General features: G+C 38.6%; 2 protein-coding genes across 6 annotated transcripts in view; one reads left to right on the plus strand and one right to left on the minus strand.

Annotated features, from left to right (window-relative positions):
- The first annotated feature begins 151 nt into the window (after positions 1–151).
- eaf1 (ELL associated factor 1) lies at positions 152–9,795 on the plus strand. Of its 4 annotated transcripts, XR_010930293.1 has the most exons (8): positions 152–412; positions 2,554–2,648; positions 3,583–3,719; positions 4,468–4,640; positions 4,848–5,072; positions 6,056–6,116; positions 6,324–6,366; positions 6,457–9,795. XR_010930293.1 is itself a non-coding variant. In XM_067600507.1 (7 exons), the coding sequence occupies exons 1-6, from the start codon at positions 310–312 to the stop codon at positions 6,103–6,105; spliced, it is 783 nt and encodes a 260-aa protein (XP_067456608.1). In that variant the 5' UTR covers positions 152–309; the 3' UTR covers positions 6,106–6,116; positions 6,324–9,795. The 4 variants fall into 4 exon arrangements, 2 of the variants coding, with proteins under 2 accessions (XP_067456608.1, XP_067456607.1); XM_067600507.1 differs by having other exon boundaries at positions 6,324–9,795; XR_010930292.1 differs by having other exon boundaries at positions 153–412; positions 6,056–6,366.
- A 1,561-nt stretch (positions 9,796–11,356) lies between these two features.
- Positions 11,357–20,539, minus strand: part of bmper (BMP binding endothelial regulator) — a 38,086-nt gene continuing 28,903 nt past the window's right edge. For both annotated transcript variants that reach the window (XM_067600499.1, XM_067600500.1), the window contains exons 11-16: positions 16,912–16,957; positions 16,031–16,200; positions 15,651–15,852; positions 14,434–14,776; positions 13,621–13,751; positions 11,357–12,559 (exon numbers count right to left, since the gene is read on the minus strand). In XM_067600499.1, coding sequence (XP_067456600.1) covers positions 12,378–12,559; positions 13,621–13,751; positions 14,434–14,776; positions 15,651–15,852; positions 16,031–16,200; positions 16,912–16,957 — 1,074 coding nt within the window. In that variant the 3' untranslated portion in view covers positions 11,357–12,377. The remainder of the gene's footprint in view (positions 12,560–13,620; positions 13,752–14,433; positions 14,777–15,650; positions 15,853–16,030; positions 16,201–16,911; positions 16,958–20,539) is intronic.

Below are 20,539 nucleotides of genomic sequence, written 5' to 3' on the forward strand. Positions count from 1 at the left end.
AAACCATAGTGCATATTAAATAAATAATTTTATATCACATTTATTAATTATGAGGTCTTATATTGTTTTTTTTAAGAGGTAACCTGTTTTCGGCGGTGATATTTGACAGCCGGACGAAACGCGGAAGAGGAGCGGCCCGATGACGTCACGACGGATGTTTTGCTAATGGTTAGCCAGTCGGCTAACTTTGTCTTATAGTTGAGTTCTTATTCTAATCTCCGTGGATTTGTCAAATAAAAACATCGGCTCTGCGGAATATTTTAAGTAAATGTAAATTCTGGGTTAAAAACAAACAACAGAAACGGAGACATGAACGGGAGTACGAATCCGCTGCTGGACAAAGAGGAGCATGTTTTGAAGCTCGGAGAAAGCTTTGAGAAGAGGCCAAAATCTTCCTTTCACACCATCAGATGTAAGTGTGAAAAACAACCGCGTTATGTGGTTTAAAAAAAGACTTTTGTTAAAGTGTTAAATTAACTGTTGTGTGGGATTAGTCAGCTCACATGGACGGGGAGGATGCCTCTTACACAACCCAGCCAGTAACGTGGATGAGTAAATAAAGTCATTTGCATAGACAAATATTGTTACATCTGCTTTATGTTTAAATAAAACTCAAGGTATAGACAAGTGGGAGTATTACAGCTTTTTGTCAAGGATATTTTTATTGAATACTTTACTATATATTGAATACTATTATTCAAATACTGTACAGCTTTGAGGTACTTGTACTTTACTTGTGTGTTTCTGTGTGATGCTACTTTATAGTTCCACTCCACTACATTTCAGAGGGAAATATTCTACTTTCTACTCCACTACATTTATTTGACAGCTTTAGTTACTTTTCAGATGAAGATTTGACACAGTGGATAATATAACAAGCTTTTAAAATACAACACATTGTTAAAGATGAAACCAGTGGTTTCCAACCTTTTTGTCTTTTGACGTCTTACAAAAAGCAGTGTGTAGTCGGGGTCACATTTCACATGTCTATGAGTTGTTAACAGCTCCACCAAATAGTGATTTTTCCCTCTAAACTTCTCACATGCTTTCATTTACATAAATGTTCAAATGATCCAATATTTCAGCAAAAATCAAAGATTAGAGAAAAAGTCCAAAAACTGAAAACAGATTTGTGTATCAGAACTTTGTTTTTTCTTCTTTCCTCTCCCATTAATCATCTCACCACCCCTCAGATTTATCTGCTGACCCTTTGGGGGGGGCCCGACCCCTAGGTTGGGAACCACTGGACTAAACTAGCTAACTGTATATAAAGTAGTTGAAACTAGCTCCACCTCCAGCAGCTACAACAGTAACATGCTGCTCTAACACTGATGCTTCACTATTAATAATCTAATGATGTCATATATAATAATATATCAGTCAGAGGGACCAAACCACTACTTTTACTGCAATACTTTAACTACATCAAGCTCATAATACTTATGTACTTTTATTTAAGTAAAGGATCTGAATACTTCTTCCACCACTGTTACTGAGCATTTTGGTTCATATACAGATGACAATGAGTCAGTTATTGCTCAGTTTAACAATTATAGATCCAAAGGAAGTGTTATATATATACATCAACTTGACAGTACATCAGTACAAAGTAAAAAATGGCAAAAAAAAAAAAAGAGAAAGGAAAAAGTGAAACATTATGACATCCAATTCAACTGAGAAGGAAATAAGGTGAGAAAAGGCAAAAAGCTGTTTTTTTTGTTTTGTTTGTTGTTGTTTTTTGGTGTAATGAGGTTATAAGAAAGAAAAAGATTCATTGTTGATGCAGATGAGCTGAGGATGAGGATGACATGTAAAGGATCTGATTCCAGATTAGTGGCAATGACCTTTAGAGATCAAAGACTGAACAAAATTATGGCTTAAGGTTACTTTTTGTATTTTTATCAGTTTGTATTTAATTAATATTAATACCAAATTTATATGAAGGAGAACAAAGCCGACTTACTTGTAAGTTAAGGAGACATATTGTTTTCTGATATTTTTATGCCAGTCCTGCCTGTTACAGTTTGCTGATTGTGCACTTTAAGCAGGATACTGTGGTCATGTTCATGTTTTTCTCAAGAGAAAGAGGCAGGAATCAGGCTAGTTGTTTTTGTTGGAAGTAGAATAATGATTCATTGTTCTAGCTTTGTTCTTTTTATGTGAGGTGTTGTATAAGAAAAGGCTCGGTGCACTAAAAACTGAAAACGTCTTAGTATTTATTTAAACCATATCTGTAAGAAAAAGAGCAAGCAACGTGTTTAGCATGTTGCTCCATCTGCTTGTCAATCAGGTGAACAGACTGGTTTTAAGATGTTTAATGATCACATGATTTGACACACCTGTGAACTGTTCTCCTGATCGACATGCGAGCCTGATAAAACAAAAGTAAAACATGTTGCTCACTCTTCCATGTACAGAAAATATTTAAATAAACACCAAGAAACTTTAGGTTGCTCCAGAGCTGAGGTTTTGGTGTGTTGCAAGACTTTTTTTGACATCTGCTTTTTGTATATTCCTTACAGTTTATCTCTACCCAATGTCCTTATTTTACAGATGACTTCAAACCAGCATCTATCGACACGAGCTGTGAGGGAGAACTACAAGTTGGGAAAGGAGATGAAGTTACCATAACGTTACCTCACATTCCAGTAAGACTGTCCGCTCCCTTTTATTGATCCTTAACTAGATCCAGTCTTTGAGCAGAGAATCTTTTCTTCATAACTCACTAATACTCACATAATTCACTAATATTGCAAACTACTGTATGTTACCAGCAAATCCTTCCTAAACAACGTGATTCTTTTTTGGATAAAGATTATGAATTTATTGTTTTGTGAGGCTGCTGTTTGGCAACAATCTCCATATTTTTGGTGTTAAAATATTCAACTGTCTGCAGGTTGATTTTCATTGCAAAATGAAACAAATTCATGAATAAAACACGAAGGAGGATTTTTAAACCCTCAACTAGGAACATGATAACAGTACAGCATTGATTTTAAAATAAATTGATTTTCTTAGCAAACTGAAATAAAATATGCACCAATCATACAGCCACTATAACTGCTTCAGACAGATAACAGGAAACATAAATATTTAGTTGTCCATTATTTTCCTTGTTTGTGTTCAAGACATTTTTACATTTCTCCTTCAGTTCCCCTAAAACTGTCGATGGAAAAAATGTTTTTCAGACAAGTTTTTGGAAACAATGTTGTTTATCAGTCTCAGACAAACTCACTGACATTTAAATTAGAATCAGAATCAACTTTATTGTCTAAATATGTTGACACATACAAGAAATGTGGGTTTTCAGTTGCCAAGAACAAATGTAAGAAACTCATACAGACATATAAACAAACATAAGCAGACAAACACAAGTTTACAGGCAAGATGTATGGAAATAATAGAACTGAAGCAACTGATTTGATAACATTCTGCAATGAAAATAAAAGACACACACACACACACACACATATACCTGCAGGTGAGTGTCAAGATAACTTTGTACTGCAACACCCGGTAAAGCAAACATAGACCTACAATGAAAAGCCTGCATACATATTTAGATATGTTGTTGTCTTCCAGGGCTCCACGCCTCCCATGACAGTATTCAAAGGAAACAAGCGGCCGTACCAGAAGGACTGCGTGCTCATCATTAACCACGACACCGGAGAATTCGTACTGGAGAAGCTGAGCAGCAGCATCCAGGTCAAGAAAACCAGGTGAGAGGTCACAAGTCTGAGAACTTCTCACCAGTGGAAACACTGACTCTGAGCTTCTGTTAAGATAAATTAATGTAAAACCACTTTTAACTTGCAGGTTTGTGTTGGAAATCTTTTTTTTTTTTTTTTTGTCTGACTCATTTCTCACATGCAAAAACATATTTTTGATGTCAAGCCAATGAAAACACAAACTGTATATGTAGTTATTCCACCAAAATTCCATTTGCAGCCATTAAACACTCAGAAATGTGTATTTATTATCTGTTTATTTTGTTTAGATTTTTTCATCCACTATAATTCACAAGCATTCAGTCTTTTGAGGCCTTGAAACGGCAACTCTTTGGCTCCACCCGGTGGATGTTGATCATCACTACAACAAAATCAGCATCTCAAAACGATGTCCAAAAACTAAATGTATTTTTGTGGGAAAAAAGGATTTTCCAGCAGCAAAAACAGTTTATTTTTATTGATATTTTCAGCCAAAAAGAAACAGGTTTACATGAGCAATTTAATACTTACAGAAACAGCGTCTTGCAGTGACATATGTATACATATTCCAGTATTTTACACATTGATCATATCGTCGTCTTCATGTAAAGGTCAATTTCTCCATACAGTTTATTTCATTTATAATTGTAGTCTCATCGTCCCTTGTTGGAAAATTAGCCTGCAGTCATTTCTGTGCAGGAACAACAGTTGAAGTCATGAAGGAGTAAAATTTGGAGCATCTGCTGTGTTTGTGTTTTAGGGCGGAGGGCAGCAGTAAGATCCAGGCCCGGATCGAGCAGCAGTCGGTCCGGTCCAGCCAACCCAGCTCTCAGTTCCGGGCCCCCACGAAGCCGGGGGTCGGGGTAAAGACCTCCCCGTCTCCTTCTAAGGATAATCCTTCCCCGGAGCCGCAGCTGGACGACATCAAGAGAGGTGAGGAGGTCCGGCTGCAGCTGTAGCCTGAGATTGAACAGGCCAATTTAATATCTAACATAATTATAACACATGGAACATAGAGTATTACTTTTATACTGCATTTATGTTGGGTTTTCACAAATATTTGGACCAATGGATTAATAGAAATGGAAGATAAAACTGTAAATCTGTGGATGTGATGCTGACCTCTGCTGCCCCCTGCAGAGCTGCGAGCAGAGGTGGAGGTGATAGAGCAGATGAGCAGCAGCGGCAGCAGCAGCTCCTCTGACTCGGCCAGCGCCTCGGGGAGCGGCGACGACAGCAGCAGCAGCGACGGAGAGCACGACGCCCCCCCACGACCGCTCAGCCAGACCTCCCCCAACCGCCACCCCATGGCCAACGGAGGAGCCGACCGGCAGCAGGGCAACAACCAGCTCATGAACACACTCCGTTAGTATCTCCTGGTTATACTTTGTCATGTAATCCTGTTCAGGGGTTGCAGGAGAGTTGAGCTTATCCCGGAAATTAAATATTTTATTGAGAGATTCTTTCATTACCAATAAGCAGGCAAACTTTGCTTATAAGTCACTTTCAAAGCAGTGTGCTTTACAGGAGTGAGACAAGAGAAAGAAACAGAGAAAACACTGTGACAACAACAACATAATCCTCTTTAGCTTTCAGCTTTGACCTTGAAGCTCTGTAGACCTGGTGCTCCTCTAGTGTTCAGAGGACTAAACTATCCGTTGTAAAAATCCGCCACAATTTACAAACCGACCTCGACCACCTTGCTATAGATGTTCACCTGGTTTTCCTGTGCAATGAGGGATGCTAACCAGCATTTCAGGTACATTCACTTTCTGTTTTTACCTTCAAGTAAAGCTATAAAAATGTCTGATCATCTGACTGCTTGTTAGTTGCCCCGTTGGATCTCTCTTTACCGTGTTTCTAGATCTCAGCAGTCACATTAGTGATATAATGTTAATCACAACCGATGGAAACGACGGGCACAGCTGTGAAAATAAAACCCAGGCGAACGATAGTTTTCCTTAAATATTTGTCTTATATTTATACATATCAGAATCAAGAAAAAGTAGGCAAAATCACATCTGTGTTCCTCTTATAACATCAGACAAAACCCATCATATGTGTGAAACAAGAGCTTCACTAACTCATTTAGTTTTTAGTCTTAATGTGCTCTTAATTATTATTTTCTATCACAGCACAAAAATCATCATCATTACACGATTCCACTATAGATAAACATTAATATTGAATTGTCATATAAACCTCTCATGCACATAAACCTCTGTTAGCTTGTGCATCTGTCTCTGAAGCACAGTATATCAGCTGGGGATCTATATCGGACGTTTTATAGCATGAAACTCATCACTAAACTACGTTCTAACCCGTTTTTCTTCTTCTGGCGTTCACAGGAAACGACCTTCAGCTCAGCGAGTCGGGCAGTGACAGCGACGACGACTGAACTTCCTGTTGGTCAGTCTCTCTCTCTCTCTCTCTACACTCCTCCTCCCTTCAGCCTGGTTCACTTGTTCCTTTGCTGTGATCGCTGACCCCAGCTGTATATCTTTTGGTTTGACTGTATTTTTTCATTTTTATTTTGTAGTATTATATCCTTAAAGCTGGCCAGCCTGGAACTTTTAAGAGTGTATTTTTATTAGATGTATATTTTGTTTTGTATAGCAAAACTTTAGAAGAAGAAGAAGAAGAAACTTTTACTTGAGAGGTATGGAAGAATATATATTAGAGTGCACATACATATTTTCTGTACTTAGAGCAGCTAGTTTTATCTACTTGTATCATCTCTTGTCTTCAGGAGACAAGGAAGAGATTTGTTTCGCCCTTCTTCTCCGCTCGTCTCTTCGTTTATCAGAGAAGGTCGTGGGAAGCCTCTCCTTATCGTTGTCACATTTTTTTTATCAGTTTGCTGAGAATATAAAAAGTACAGAATTGCAAAGATAGTCTGCAACAAATCAAATAAAAAAAACACTTGTTTATCTAGTATCTGTTGAGATTATGATGCTCCGCGCCTTCCTAATCTCAACTGTAGTTTCTTAGTGATAGTTTTAAACTCTTTGCTGGTCTTTTTAGAAATTCATCTTAATAAAGGTCTCAAGCTTCTGGTCAGATGACCTTCATTAAGGGAGAAGGCCGGTGCTATTCTGTATGTTTCCTTATTGTCAACAAAACCCATGAAAAGATCAAAACCAACATCGTGTCAGACCAACAACCACTGGTTCCTACTGAAGATCTTTAAAAACATAATCATAAGTAAATGGTTTCAGTTAAAAAAAAAAGAAGAAAAAGTCTCAGTAACTTTCTAAACCAGCTGCTCACTTCAGTTTTTAACAAATGTTACTGAAACAGAAGGAAATAGTGCATTAATTGGGGACTATTTTCTGCAGCGGATGAATCCACATTTGGTGCTCTAGTGAGTATTTCTGGCAGCAGGACGGTGTTCGTGTTCATGGTGATGAAGAAACATGTCACCTAATGCAGCGATGTGACTCATTGACGTGTTTTTTTAATAGTTTTTGGACAATAACAGACGTCTACAGCACAGAGGAAGAAGACACACACTACTTGTTAGTAGATCAGTTCATTGTTGGGTTTGTTGACAATTAGAGAAATATAATTTAACTAGTTTCAGGTTGCTGTTCTAAGGTTTTGTAATGATTTTAATTTTGGGTTTTAGCAGTATGAGGTATGAATTTAAGACTGCTGTTTAAGCTTATAGGACATTTGAAGTTTCTGGCGTTTTGGGGCCACGTGTATCGTTTGTCTACAGTTTGGAGCCAAGTTGCAGATGTTTTAAGCTGAATTTAGTGAAAAAAACACTTAAAAAAAGACCAAACTCATAGAAACATGGACCTGATATATATATATATATATCAGATAATCATGTTGTTAAGGCTAACATGTTAGCAAACAATGCTATATCCACTCCATATAATGTATTCACTTTATGCTAGATGTTCTTCACCAGCTAGCTGCTAATTTCTGGTCTCTGTCACGTGGTGCTGGACAGAGCACGCTCTTACTAAAAAAGGCAGAAAAATAGCTGAAAATCAAACAAAAATTGGTTGTTCTAGCCGGTGTTACTACATGAAAGCATAGGCAGCTGTTTGAGTGTACAGAGGAGGAGGTACAGTAGGAAGTTGTTTGTAGGGCTCTCTAATGGTCGGGTGAAATGGCAAAGTGCGTTAGCTGCCATTACTTTCATCATTTAGCTCATATGATTGATGAATAATTATAAATGTCCCGATAAATCCTGCTGGCTCACAGTATAACCAGTTACAGTATCAAAGCTTGTGGAAGAGAATTACAGATGATATTAATCATTTAACTGGTGAGTGAATTAGCTGAGGGTCTAGATTTGAGGCATGGGCGACAACGAAATTTCACATCCAATAAAAAAAACAACTTGAAATCCAAAATATGCAGGATTGAGTGTGAAAAAAACACGTTTCCTCCAAAGAGTTTCCTGTTATTTTTTTTATCATAATGACCACTATTTGTTTCAGGTTTGTTGTATCAGTCATGTGTTTCAACCAGAGAAAATCTTATTTTTGCTCCACATTTGTCATATAAAGCTAAAACCATAGTACCATCCCATGCCTTACAGCGTTTCAGTCTGTAAATGAAGGTGAATGTCTTATCTTGTATAAATGCCAAAGACTTGACCTGCAGCTCATCATGTGCAGAGAGCAAACACATTCACACTGCGTGTTTCAATGTTTTCATTTGACTTTTATCTGAAATGTTTGTGTTGTGGATTTGAGTAGTGATGTCAGTGATTGTTCCCTTTTTAATCTGTTTAAGCCACCGGTGTTAATGAATATCATTATTAGTGCAACGCAACACAACAGCCAAAAAACACACAGCGAAGGAGTTTCATCACAAAATGACTAAACTGACAAGACAGTTCAGAGTTGATAATGTGTTTTTCTGAGAGGATTCTTCTTTTTTTCATCCTGACAAATGTTAAGTGCAAGATTAAAACACTGAATAATAATTATTTTTTGCAGATTTGTCAACATTTGGAATTTCAAAATAGTCAAATAGACGAGTAATATTGTCTCGATCAACTAAGAAATCTTTAGTTTTGTTTTTCTATGCAGAAGGAGAAGTCATGTTAGTTATGCAGGAAATCAAATTAGGTCACCTCTCTCAATGTACCAATAGTTTAAGTTTGTCCCACCTGTTGTAGGTGCAACAGGAGATTGATGGTGCAGTCAGACCGGATTTCACATTTGCTTTTGCTTCATGCAGAGTTGAATCTGATCAAACTTTAACTCACAACGTTCCAGCGGTTTGAGAGACGAGTGGATCTGACCTGTCAGTCAGGAAATATTGATTGTTTATTTGCTTTGTTTACTATACGGTGAAATATTACAAGCAGCAGAAGAAGAGGGATGCTGCTCGGCTACAGTTAAATTGATAAATGACATTAAAATATTTGATAAAACATTGTATAATTTACAACTTTGTGGACTATTGTTGTTAGTCTGCAGGTAATGCTAGCTACCGCAGTTTGTTTGCAACAACCTGCACTATTTCCTGTCTCCTCTTGCTGCTTTTGCTTGTACTTCATACATTAATTTTTCCAGAGAAATCCAGTCTGACTGCAGCTTCAGGCAGACGTCACTCAAGCACAGTCTGTACATGAAAACACCTGTGAGGGTTTACAGTCAGTGTGTTGTAGCGGCTTCAAGAAACTCAGCAAAGTCAAAGACTTTGTCCAAAATCATTCCTTACTTACTGAATAGTATAGTGCATTATATTAACTGTCTGCCTTTTTATGAGTTCTAAGTGTGAAAAATAAACACTAACAATAGACTTTTTTTTTTCTCAGCAGACATTTTTATATGTCAAAGCAGCAAAAGCACAAGTGAAATTAAAACATTGATGATGGATGATGAATCCCATTTAGTTTTCATGACCTTGTAATAGTGCAGGATGGTTCACTGGACATAGCCTGTGCTCTTCCAGCTATGACAAATCAAAATGTCTGCAGTGAAAAAGGTCTATTTAGACGTCTTCACAACACTGCAGGAGTGTCCCGACTGTACTGGACTGACATCTTCCTCACTGTCCTGCTGCACCTGTAAACGTTGGACAAACTTCAATTAATTGGTACATATAGGATCTTGAATGATTCAAAAATATCAGGCTTTACAAATCTGTATCATTGTTTGGACATCTACTTTAAAGAAAATTAAATTCAGTATGAAATAAAGACTAAATACTTTAAAAACTTATAAAGATTAGAGAATGTCATCTGCAAATGGTCATGTAGCATTTTGAGATGAAACCCTTTCACCACCACCAACAACACCACTGTGTTATATTGGATGTAATTGTCGTCGGCGGTGTTTTTATATCATGGCTGTGTTTCTCAAAAGCATCTTTAGATGAAGTTCGTCTTTTGCTTCATGAGCTCACAGAACAGAAGAGACGGTTGTGATAGTTGTGATCAGACAAGTTACTGACGCACCACACAGTATTTAAAACAGCTGGAAGTCAAACATCCTGATTCTCAGGAGGACCAGGTACTATATATATATATATGTATTTCTTCTTTATATGGGAAATTAACCACCTGCCAAGTGTTGGTAAATTTGACCCCAGCCTACAGTTATTTACTTAAAATCTCCTGTACTTGAAGACTCAAAGTGGCGAATTATTCAGTGAACCAATCACTGAGGAAGGTGGGTGCAAAAGTCACATTTTCTCCTCGTGTCCTCTGTAATAACAACACTTCTGTTGTCAGACTGACTCTGTTGTATTTGATGCTTTAGTTCTTATGTGTTTTCTTTAGTGCTACGTTTTTGTGAAATATGTTTGTACAAATTTGAAGTGTATTAAAAGTGTGCAAAAGTATTTAAAATAGATGTTTTTCTTCCTTTTTTGAGTGAATATGGTTGTGTTTGAAGGTTTTAAGACATGGAGATTTTGCACAGGACTGGTTGTTTATTAAGTGAAGAGACAAGACAAGCAGAGCTGCAACGATAAGTCGATTAATTGATCAGCAGAAATATAATCAGCAGCTGTTTTGATAACCGATTGTCATTTGTGAGGATTTGCTTTGGTCTTATGTTTGAATTTTGGACAGTTGGTTGAACAAAAGAGGCAATTTGATGACATTAATTGAGCTTTAGGAAACTGTGGATGACATTTTTTCAGTTTTCTAGTATTTTATAGACCAAACAATTAATCAATTAATCAAAAAAAAATCGCTGCTATAAAGACAAGCCTTTCCAACTGTTGCTGTGTATCATAAAATGAATGAAATAATATAAACACATAACTGTGGTGAATATAATTAAAGCATGATACGGTTAGTGTTGCAGTGATGCTTCACACTGGTAAAATCCAACCCTGAATTATAATCAAAACTGGACTTTCGTTAACCTCTTTCATCAACTATGAATCCGGCTTTACAACATTTTTTCAACTTTGGCTGCCGAATGTTCAACCTTTACAGCAGTGGTTTTTATTTGCAACCCTTCATCATGGTTGCAAGTTTATAAATCTGAAGGCAATTAGAGGAAAAAGACCAAAAATAAGAATAATTTAGTTTTTATGATTTAGTTTTTTTTTTTTTTTCTAGCTGGACAATCATGTCCAAGTTGGAAACCGCTGCTTCTGACCAAAAGCTTCTGCTGCCATTAACGAACACTTTCAAAAGTAAAGACAGACGTCAAAAATGGGACTTCGATAAAAGATTATATTGCTGGTCTTTAAATAATTATTGTCAAGTGAAACATATGCTTAAGATGAACACCTTCAGTTTGATACTAACCACAACAACCTGTACACGGAGCAGAACACAATACAGTACTTTTTCCCTGCGATGGTGCAACGACTGAGTCACATTTGGGCATTTCTCTTCAAACAGTAACACAAAAGTACACAACAAATACATAAATAGCTTTTTTTTCCCTTTAAATCATTTATAACGCAATTATGTTCATGATTCTGGCTCTTGCTACGACATGTCATTTGACCGATATATAAATTAACAATATCAACAACAAATAATAATAATTAGAACAATAATAATAATAATAATAATAATAATAATATAAAAGCTGTCTGTCTTTTCATATAAATCTGCTAGCTTACAGTATGAAATGATGGAATAGAGATTACAAGGGGCAGTTCGATATCATGCATCAGAGAGTTTCTCCTCTTTGAAATCTCCCCCATTTCCAGATGCAGACGCTCACTTCAGAGTGTTTGTGAGAGAAATTCGGGCGCCATTTTGGCTCAAACGGGAGTCCACTGGCCCTAAAATTCCTGTTTCCTGAGGGTCCATGACAGCGTGCTCAAATGTTCCTCAGCTGCTGGAGATCCAAAAAAAAAAAATCTCCAAATAGAGCCCCTGAGTTTTCTCTTAGGAGTGAAGTTCTACCTCTTTGAGACTGATATTAGCGCCCCCCCTTGTGGTGGTGACTGGTATGACAGCACATGGTATTACAAGAGGCACAAGAAGCTGAATGTGGTGGTGAGCATCCACTAAGTTTCCCTTCAGTCCATCACTGTTCTCACTGCGACACGCTTCCTTACGACGATATGGACCCTGAGTACCTTGTTGCATCTGATCTGTCGACTCGAGTAGCCTTTAGGTGTCCTCCCAAAAAAAACTCTTCTCGGCTAGTTTGGCCCCCCCAAAGTCTTGATACTGAATGACCTTCCCTAACCTGATCCCCCCTCCCACCCGGGTCACAAGGGTCACCGTCCAGGACAGGCTATGGGTTTGATGCAGCGTCCCTGGAACAGCACCAGGTTGGCGGGGCAGTGGCAGCCGGCCACGCAGGGCTTGTGGCACGGTCCGATCTCGTTCCAGTTGTCGCAGGTTTTGGTGCAGCCCGGTCCGCAGGTGTCGTACACGGCGCCGTGTTTACACTGGGTGGCTGAGGGGAGGGAAGAGGAGATTAAAAAAAAGAGGTTAGGATTCAGCCAATCAGTTGTAATAATGTACGTGGAAACAAGGTCACTGATACATTTGATGGGCTGATGATATAAGGAGTATCATTTGACTTGATACAGAAGTTTCTTGGACTGAACTACTAGTGGTACTGCTCGTCCTCCTGTGGTCCATAAGAAGTTTTTGCTGAGCATTTAAGGTTACAAAGATTTTAAGGAAACTGTTCACCATCACAGACATTCATAAACATTCCTGTCACACCACACCACTCATCTTGAACTCAGGGGCGGTTACATTAATTTCTCCTATCAAATATGGAGTAACTAGCTAGCTAGCTAACCCTGCCCATCATATAAAACTGGGTAGCTAGCAGACAGATATCTTAGTAGGAGGTGTGTTTGTCTTTGTATAAATTACCAAAGACTGAGGTTGAGATCTAATGTATTTATTCTCCTGATCTAACAAAGCGGGCGAGGGAGGCTAAAAGACCTTTTGAGGGATCCAGTCACATCTGTAGGATATGATTCTGTTTCATTCGGAAATATGTCACATGAATGAAGATAAAGACTTTAAAGGTGCTCTACTATTAGTGAGCTGAAGGTCTGGAGGATATATTAAGAAAGGGAAATTAAAGGCCACTTACTGTTGATCCTATATGAGATATTTTATTAATATTTAGTTCCTATTTGTGTAATTTTATAGGATAGGTTGTTCACACAAAGGTCAAAACTGATTTTGATTATGATGATTCACTGTCTCTGAACCTTGTGAAAAACGCTGAATGTAAAGGGCTGTGGGAGAACATTTTCTCAACATCTACCATGTTTTTTTTTGGTTTAAAAAATCAAAAGCAAACACCAGTAGCAGCCCAGTCCATGTCTGATGATGTCTAAATTACATATTAACACAACTATAACAGAATCTATTGTACAGTCTGATCAAAATGGCATCTAACACCATGAACAAAGCAAAATCTGTGGTCTTTAAGATAACTTCAGATTACTATTCATGTATATCTTCATGTGAGATTGTGATTGGTTCACTCACCCATACAAGCGGTGTCGGGCCTCCAGAGGACGGGTACTCCTTCCCTCTCGCAGGCGCGGCTGTAGGCGATGAAGGACTCGCAGTAGCAGTTCTTATGGACCGGACACTCACACATGTCCGTCACACACGACCTGCAGAGAGCAGGACGATCAATCAATTATTTTACAGAACCTGTACGCCAAAACCTAACTTCTGGAAAGTGTTTGTTGTTTTGTGGGTCAGGGATTTGGATGGGATTAGTCGTTAGGTCAAGGAATAGTTTAGATGTACGTGCATCATTATACTGGTCTGTACTCTCGTAGGACAGCTTTGACACTGGCCTTTTCAATGTTCAGATATTTAAAGACAAATACTGGATGTTTTGTTTTGCTCAGTCTGACTGTTTTCCTTTCAAAGTTCAGTTTTCTTGGTTTTAACGTCCAAATTTAGTGGTTAAGTGTTACTGGTAGAGACAAATGTTTTTCTTGATATGTCTCCTAGTTCATGACTGCATCAGTTGGACAACTTCTGTTGAATAGACTTCCTACAAAATCCAGAGAACAGTGCATGTGTATACTGCGTACAAAATGTCTTTTCTTCTATGGCAATGATATTGAGAGGACATTGCATATCAGTGAAGGGTTTATGGTCAGGTTGCAGTGAGGTAGGGTAAGTCGGTGCTTAATTGGGTCGAGAAACTATAAAAAACAAGATTTTAAAATAATGATTCATTTCACAAGATGTATGTTTATAATAAAAGTCCTTTTTTGGACAAGAGTGGGTTGTTAACTCATCATTTGGTATCAAAAGTCTACATTCAGTTCTTGGCCTCACCGGTAGAAAGGGGCGAAGTCAACCACACGGTGGCACTTCTGAAACTCCCACGACTTAATCTTCTGACACTCCCGGTGAGCCCTGAACTTGACTTTGACGCTGCCGGGGCACAGGAAGGACGTCGGCCGGCGAGGCGGAGGCTGCTGGGCGCAAACCTCGTTGCCCTCGACTCGCCACGACTCGGCGAACTCGTCCACGTCGAACTTGAACTGGCCGTCGCCTCCCATGGTGTCGTCGCGCTTGTGGCCGTTGTAGTTGCCGCAAAGGCCGCAGAGGCGTCCGCGCAGGTGGGGAGCGGCCACGACCTCCACGAAACTGTCACCGTCCCACGTGATCTCCAGACCTGCAGGGTGTAAAGTTAGAATCAAGTTAATGCCTTTAGACATTATATTTCCCTGCTCAAGGTAAGTGCTTTTTGTGTGTTTTAAAGGTCAAATATCATAAATTGTCATTATATCAGCATGAGAGAACAGTCTTAGAGATATGGACGAAGGTTTGAGTACAAACTTTGAGCATTAAAGTTCATTATTGACCTTCAATTTATGGTTTTGGTCTAAATTATCTTAGCTCAAGCTCCATTTACTAGCTTTTTCCAAAGCTTTCAACCACACAGTCTTCATCAACATCAATAGAATTGGTTGAAAAAGCTCGTAAGTGGACCTTGAGTTGAGATTATTTTGAAAAAGGTAATTTTTTTACCGACAGCTGTGGTTTATTGGGTTTATCGTGGAGAGTGCCATTGGAATAATTACACAAAATTTTGGTGTTTAATTACTGCACAATAAATCAATACAGTAATAAACTTTAAAAAAAAAAAAAAAAGCAATCACAAATTGATCCATTAAATTTGCATTTAAATGATGAATTAAGAAATTCAAAGTACAAACTCATTAGTTTCTTTCTGTTTCTTGTAATAATCCATGTAAGAGGCACATGAAGGCTAATAATGCACTGGCCTGTGTAATGTCATGATTAGTATTCAATATATTGATTATGAGTTTTTAAATGAACATTATTCCTTTGAAGGTGCTCCTTCCAGCTTTGCATGTTCAGATTCAAATGTCAGTAGTTTGCATCTCAGTTTGATTGTATAAAATCAATAAATTGCAACATCTCGCTCATTTACAGGTTAGTTGAGACGGGTGAGTGTTAAACTAAATCTTTAAATCGAGTGTGATGCCTCCTTAAAAAGTGTGACCTGCGTGTTGTGTGCTGACCTGCGATGGTGGTGAGTTTGAGCAGGTATCCGTCCAGGTCGATGTGCACCCCGGGGCCGTGGTAGGGGAGGGCGATGCGGGTGCCGTTCCTCCGGACCGTCAGGTGCTGGTGGAGGCTGAGGACCAAACCCGACAGCCTCACCTCAACAGACTGAGTCCAGGAGAAGGAGCGAGTCCGCCGGGCGTCGTTCTTCACCAACACCTGGGAGCGAGTCACGGAAAATAAAGGTCAAGGTCACTCAGTTTCCTCCTTCTTCCAGTGTTTCCAGTGCTTAGCTAGGCTACAGGTAGGTCCATGAAACAGATATCTGATACCTCATCTAACTGTCTTTAATCCTTTTAAAGGCTGTGATGTTTCTAAAATTAAACTCTCATCCTACCGTGAAGCTCGAGTCGGGGCTGTTGATGTTGACGGTATTTCCCGGCCCTGCTGAGGGAACGCCAGCACATTCACGAGTCAGCACGTACTGACAGGTTCCCTGAAAGTTAAAGGTCCTGCCGTCGAAGGTGTTGTAATGAGGGTCTCCAAAGACCGTACATACACCCGGCTCTGCAGAGAGACGAAGAGAAATGAAGATGGAGTAAATGTTGAAATCACAAATACATAGAAAGCAGACTTGAACTCAGCAACCTTAAAAAAAAACCCAAAACGCGAGCGTGCATGGGTGGAAGGAGACTTGTTGATGACAACCAGCAGCAAAAAGATAATTTCCAATTACATTTTGGAACCAGACGTTGTGGTCCGGTCAAACTATGTCTCTAAACTAAACTGAACTAAACACAACGTTATAAACTAGGCACATGGAGTCTTTGTAGTCTTGTAATGGTACATTTACAGCCATTTCTGGGATTTTTGCTGCAGGTTGCAGCCAAAAACCAAACTAAAGTGACCCGAGGGCAAACCGCAGTTTGGTCTGGAGTTCATGGGAAACACTCAGCTGAAGAAACAATGGCTGGACAGAGATTTGTTTTCTTTGCTTTTAAGGGGGTTAATTCATGGCTTTTACCTCACTTTGATTGATTTATCACTTAATACAGATAATCCATCTATACTGGATAATTCCACATCTGCATCAACAGAAAATGTAATAACAGAAATATTTAATACAATCGAGACCTTAACAACTGGATATTTTAAGACTTTTTAAGGCATCAAATTCAACAGTTTTCTTTGATTAATTGAGGAATGTTTGAATCCCACAATTCACTGTGTGGAGGGATTTAAAATGTGAGGATGAGGTTTTGAGAAGAACTTACTCACTTTCAGTGCAAACCGGACAGCAGCCGGTCCTGTTCAGGATCTTATTCTGCATAAGACGAGGCACAGACACACACACACACACACACGTTAAACAGTGTACTCTCAGGAGGATCAGACAGATTGAGAAAAGATGGAAGAACACCTAAACATGGCAATGATTAAAAAACAGAAAAATCTTTGACAGAACACAGACTAATAGTTAGCAGCATCACAGGAAGACCAGAGACAGAACAGACCTGAAGAAACATGAACAATCAAATATATATATATATATTTAATACTACTGAAAACAGCTGCACAGTTGAGAAATTACAACACTGAAATGTTTTATAACCTGTAAAGGCAACACGCTCTCAAGAGACATCAGTAATATATTTTATAACATATTTTCTACTGATTTAGTTTTTGTACACTGTCACAGCTGCTAAAAACTTTACATACTTTTGTATGACTGTGATGCAAATTAAACACCTTTAAATCAATTTTAGATTAATTAAACTGAAGTGTTTGAAAGAACAAAAGAGACAGGAGGAGACAGACAGTTCATGAGACACATTATTAATAATATAGAGATGCACACAGTTACATTATTGTTATCAGAGACAGAAAACAAAATAACTCAAAGGTATGCACGAACCTACAAAGCCCGACTGGTGTCACGTAAACATTTTGATCATTTGTGCACATGAATCAGTAATTAATATCCTTGAATTACCTTATTTGCACTCTCAAGGTTGTTTTTTGCAACATTAAAGGTTACAGGTTGTTGTGGCTGCGTCTAGTCAAGCAGGAGCAGCTAAAGTGTTAACGGTAAGTCGACAGCTGTGTTTCAGGGCGTTTTACAAATACTGAATTCATTACTGGATAAAAAATATTGCTACATTATTGAATCCATTCTGTGTCCTTTCGCTGCTATCACATTAATGCACATGTACCACTTTTTAATGCAGCTTAGGTTTAATATAATTTGGTTTTTATTTTGTACTGTTTACAGGATAATAAATGTTTATCTTTAGGGGCCACAAAAGACTAATTTGAGGGCACAAATTACTTATTTCCATGTATCAATAAAGAAAAAAATTAAATTTCCGACATCTGCTACTTGAAAGCTCAAAAATGTTGTAACTTCCAAAGCTGCAGTCTCTGCAGTTTATGCTTATTTGCACGAGTGTTTTCCATCAAGGTTTCATTTTCTAATCGACTGAAAATGCTAACAAACAGTTAACGGACACGGATGAAAACACAACCTCCTTCCAGATTTCGTTGGCGGAGACAACAAAGGTAACAACTGCTGTCATTCACACAGATGGAACAGAAATAAAATGAAAGACAGAGACAGAGAAGAGTTCTCGTTTTGACACGTTCACAGTCAAACCAGGACGACCACAAAGTCACCGATACTCCGACTTCAACCGCTGAACTCTGTCTGTGTAACAGGACCCTCTATATGTGTGTGTGTGTGTGTGTACAGTATGTTTCAACTTCCATCAGAAGTGCAGATCAGAGGACTCTTTCACACACCTAGTTTTTGTTGCCTCAGGGAAGCCGTTCATTGGCGCGCACACACACACACACACACACACACACACACACACACACACAGCACACACAACACACCACTCGTCTGTCATCACATACAGACGTTTCTCCGTACACTCAATACACACTCCAGAGTCCTAACCTCTGCACAAAGGGCACTCTCTCTCTTTGAAGAGGGCTGCCTTTTGACAGACCGAGGACACACACTCTCTCTCTCTCTCCTCTCTCTCTCTCTCTCTCTCTCTCTATCACACACACACACACACTCACACTGTGACAGAGATTGGTTTTCAGGGGCCTAAATATAGGGAACCTCTTCTTTGCTGTCACTCAAACGTCACACAGACAAAAGGCTGTTGGGAGACACACTGTCTCCACAGGGACGCACACACTCCGCCGACCTGCTGCTGACCGCAGGATGACGGCATGGGAGAGTGTGTGTGTATATGAGTGTGTGTGTGTATATATGAGTGTGTGTGTGTGTGTTTGGAGGGGTGAGACGGGCTGTGATGACCTCTGTGAGAGAGAGAGATGAGCCTCAGTCATGATAACCTGGGACAGGTGTGTTATGAGCAGGCTTGGTATGAAACCGTCCGACAGGTAAAAGTGTGTAAATGCTTCCTTCACATGGACCGGAGAAGTCGACTACATGATATGGTGTGGAGGTTGGGGTGGTGGACCTTAACGTCAGATGTCAGTCTATAAATAGTAGTTTTTAAAAAAATATTTATCCATGATAACAACCTTTCCCAAACCTCAAGTGTTTCAGTTGTTTTTTATTTATCTGTATGCTTGTGTTGTCTGTTTTACTCATTTCTTTTTCTACCTTGACCCCAAAGATGAACAACATTTGTTTACTGTATTACTTGTATGTGGATGAATGACAGCAAAATTCAATTTCGAACTAAGCTTAATCATAAATCATATTATTTTTAATCATAAGTTGTTTTTTTTTGGATAATGCCAGAAGAATAATTAATTTAAAACCATTGTCCGATGCCTTTTTTCACAACAGACATTTTGACTTGTCACAGTAGGAAAAGCACAGATGTTACTAATAACATTAACGATATAAATCTATCATATCCTGAAAAAAGTCCCTGAAAATAAAATATACCACAACTTGTAGTTTTTACAGCTAGTTTTTCTGTTTGAGTACAGATTCTACAAATACAGGGATGCAAGGTGTTACTAAGTGTTTTTTAAGGTTTTGCGAGGTGTATTTTGTATTTTTTTTAACTTTGGACAGAGCTAAGCTAGCTGTTTGCCCTGCTTCCAGTCTTTATGCTAAGCTAAGCTAAGCTAACCACCCCCTGACTCTGTCCTGGCTCTGTTCTTAACACGCAGGTATGAGATTGATATCAATCTGCTTATATAACTTCTCAGAAAGAAAGCAAATATGTGTATTTAACTAAATGTTGAATAATAATAAATACTGAGTAATAATTTCCTGAGAGGAAATTACAGAAGAAAACACCATTGTGTTTTGCTATATTTCCATCAGTCAAAAATCTCTACTTTGTATCTTTTAAGATGTTAAAAGCTAAAGGAGAGGTCACGCTGTGTTCAAATCCTAATAAATTTACTGTAAATACAAGCTGCAGACATTTTTTTTATGCCAAACTGCTAGTTATGATTTCTAGTTTTTTTTATGAGCTACTAAGTCTCCAACCCAGGGTCATAAATTAGCAAAGATTATTAACACATGCAGCAAAACACTGCGTCCATTGTACTGATGTTGGCCTGAGGACTTTTAGAGAGAAAATAAAATAATTTAATTCTAAAATCTGACATTACGATTAATGTGCCAGTTCAAATAAAATTAAATCCAAGCTGTTGTTCTGTTCTCCCTTTTCTTCTCATATGAACGTTTATTCCATGTGATGCTTCCCACCTGTCAGTAAACATACATCTGAGGTAAACAACCTACCAGCCTGTTGATAAATGTTCTTGAAATACATTATCAGTAGTTTATGCAGTAAGAGAAACTAGACCCTTTCACTAAAGACAAAACTCAGTGCAGACCACCTACATCACTCTGCAGCCGCCTGCTCTGACCACAAACAACAGGTGAGGGCTTGTCGTAACC

This window comes from Thunnus thynnus, chromosome 10, assembly GCF_963924715.1.
Source record: "Thunnus thynnus chromosome 10, fThuThy2.1, whole genome shotgun sequence".
In the NCBI taxonomy this organism is placed as follows: Eukaryota; Metazoa; Chordata; class Actinopteri; order Scombriformes; family Scombridae; genus Thunnus; species Thunnus thynnus.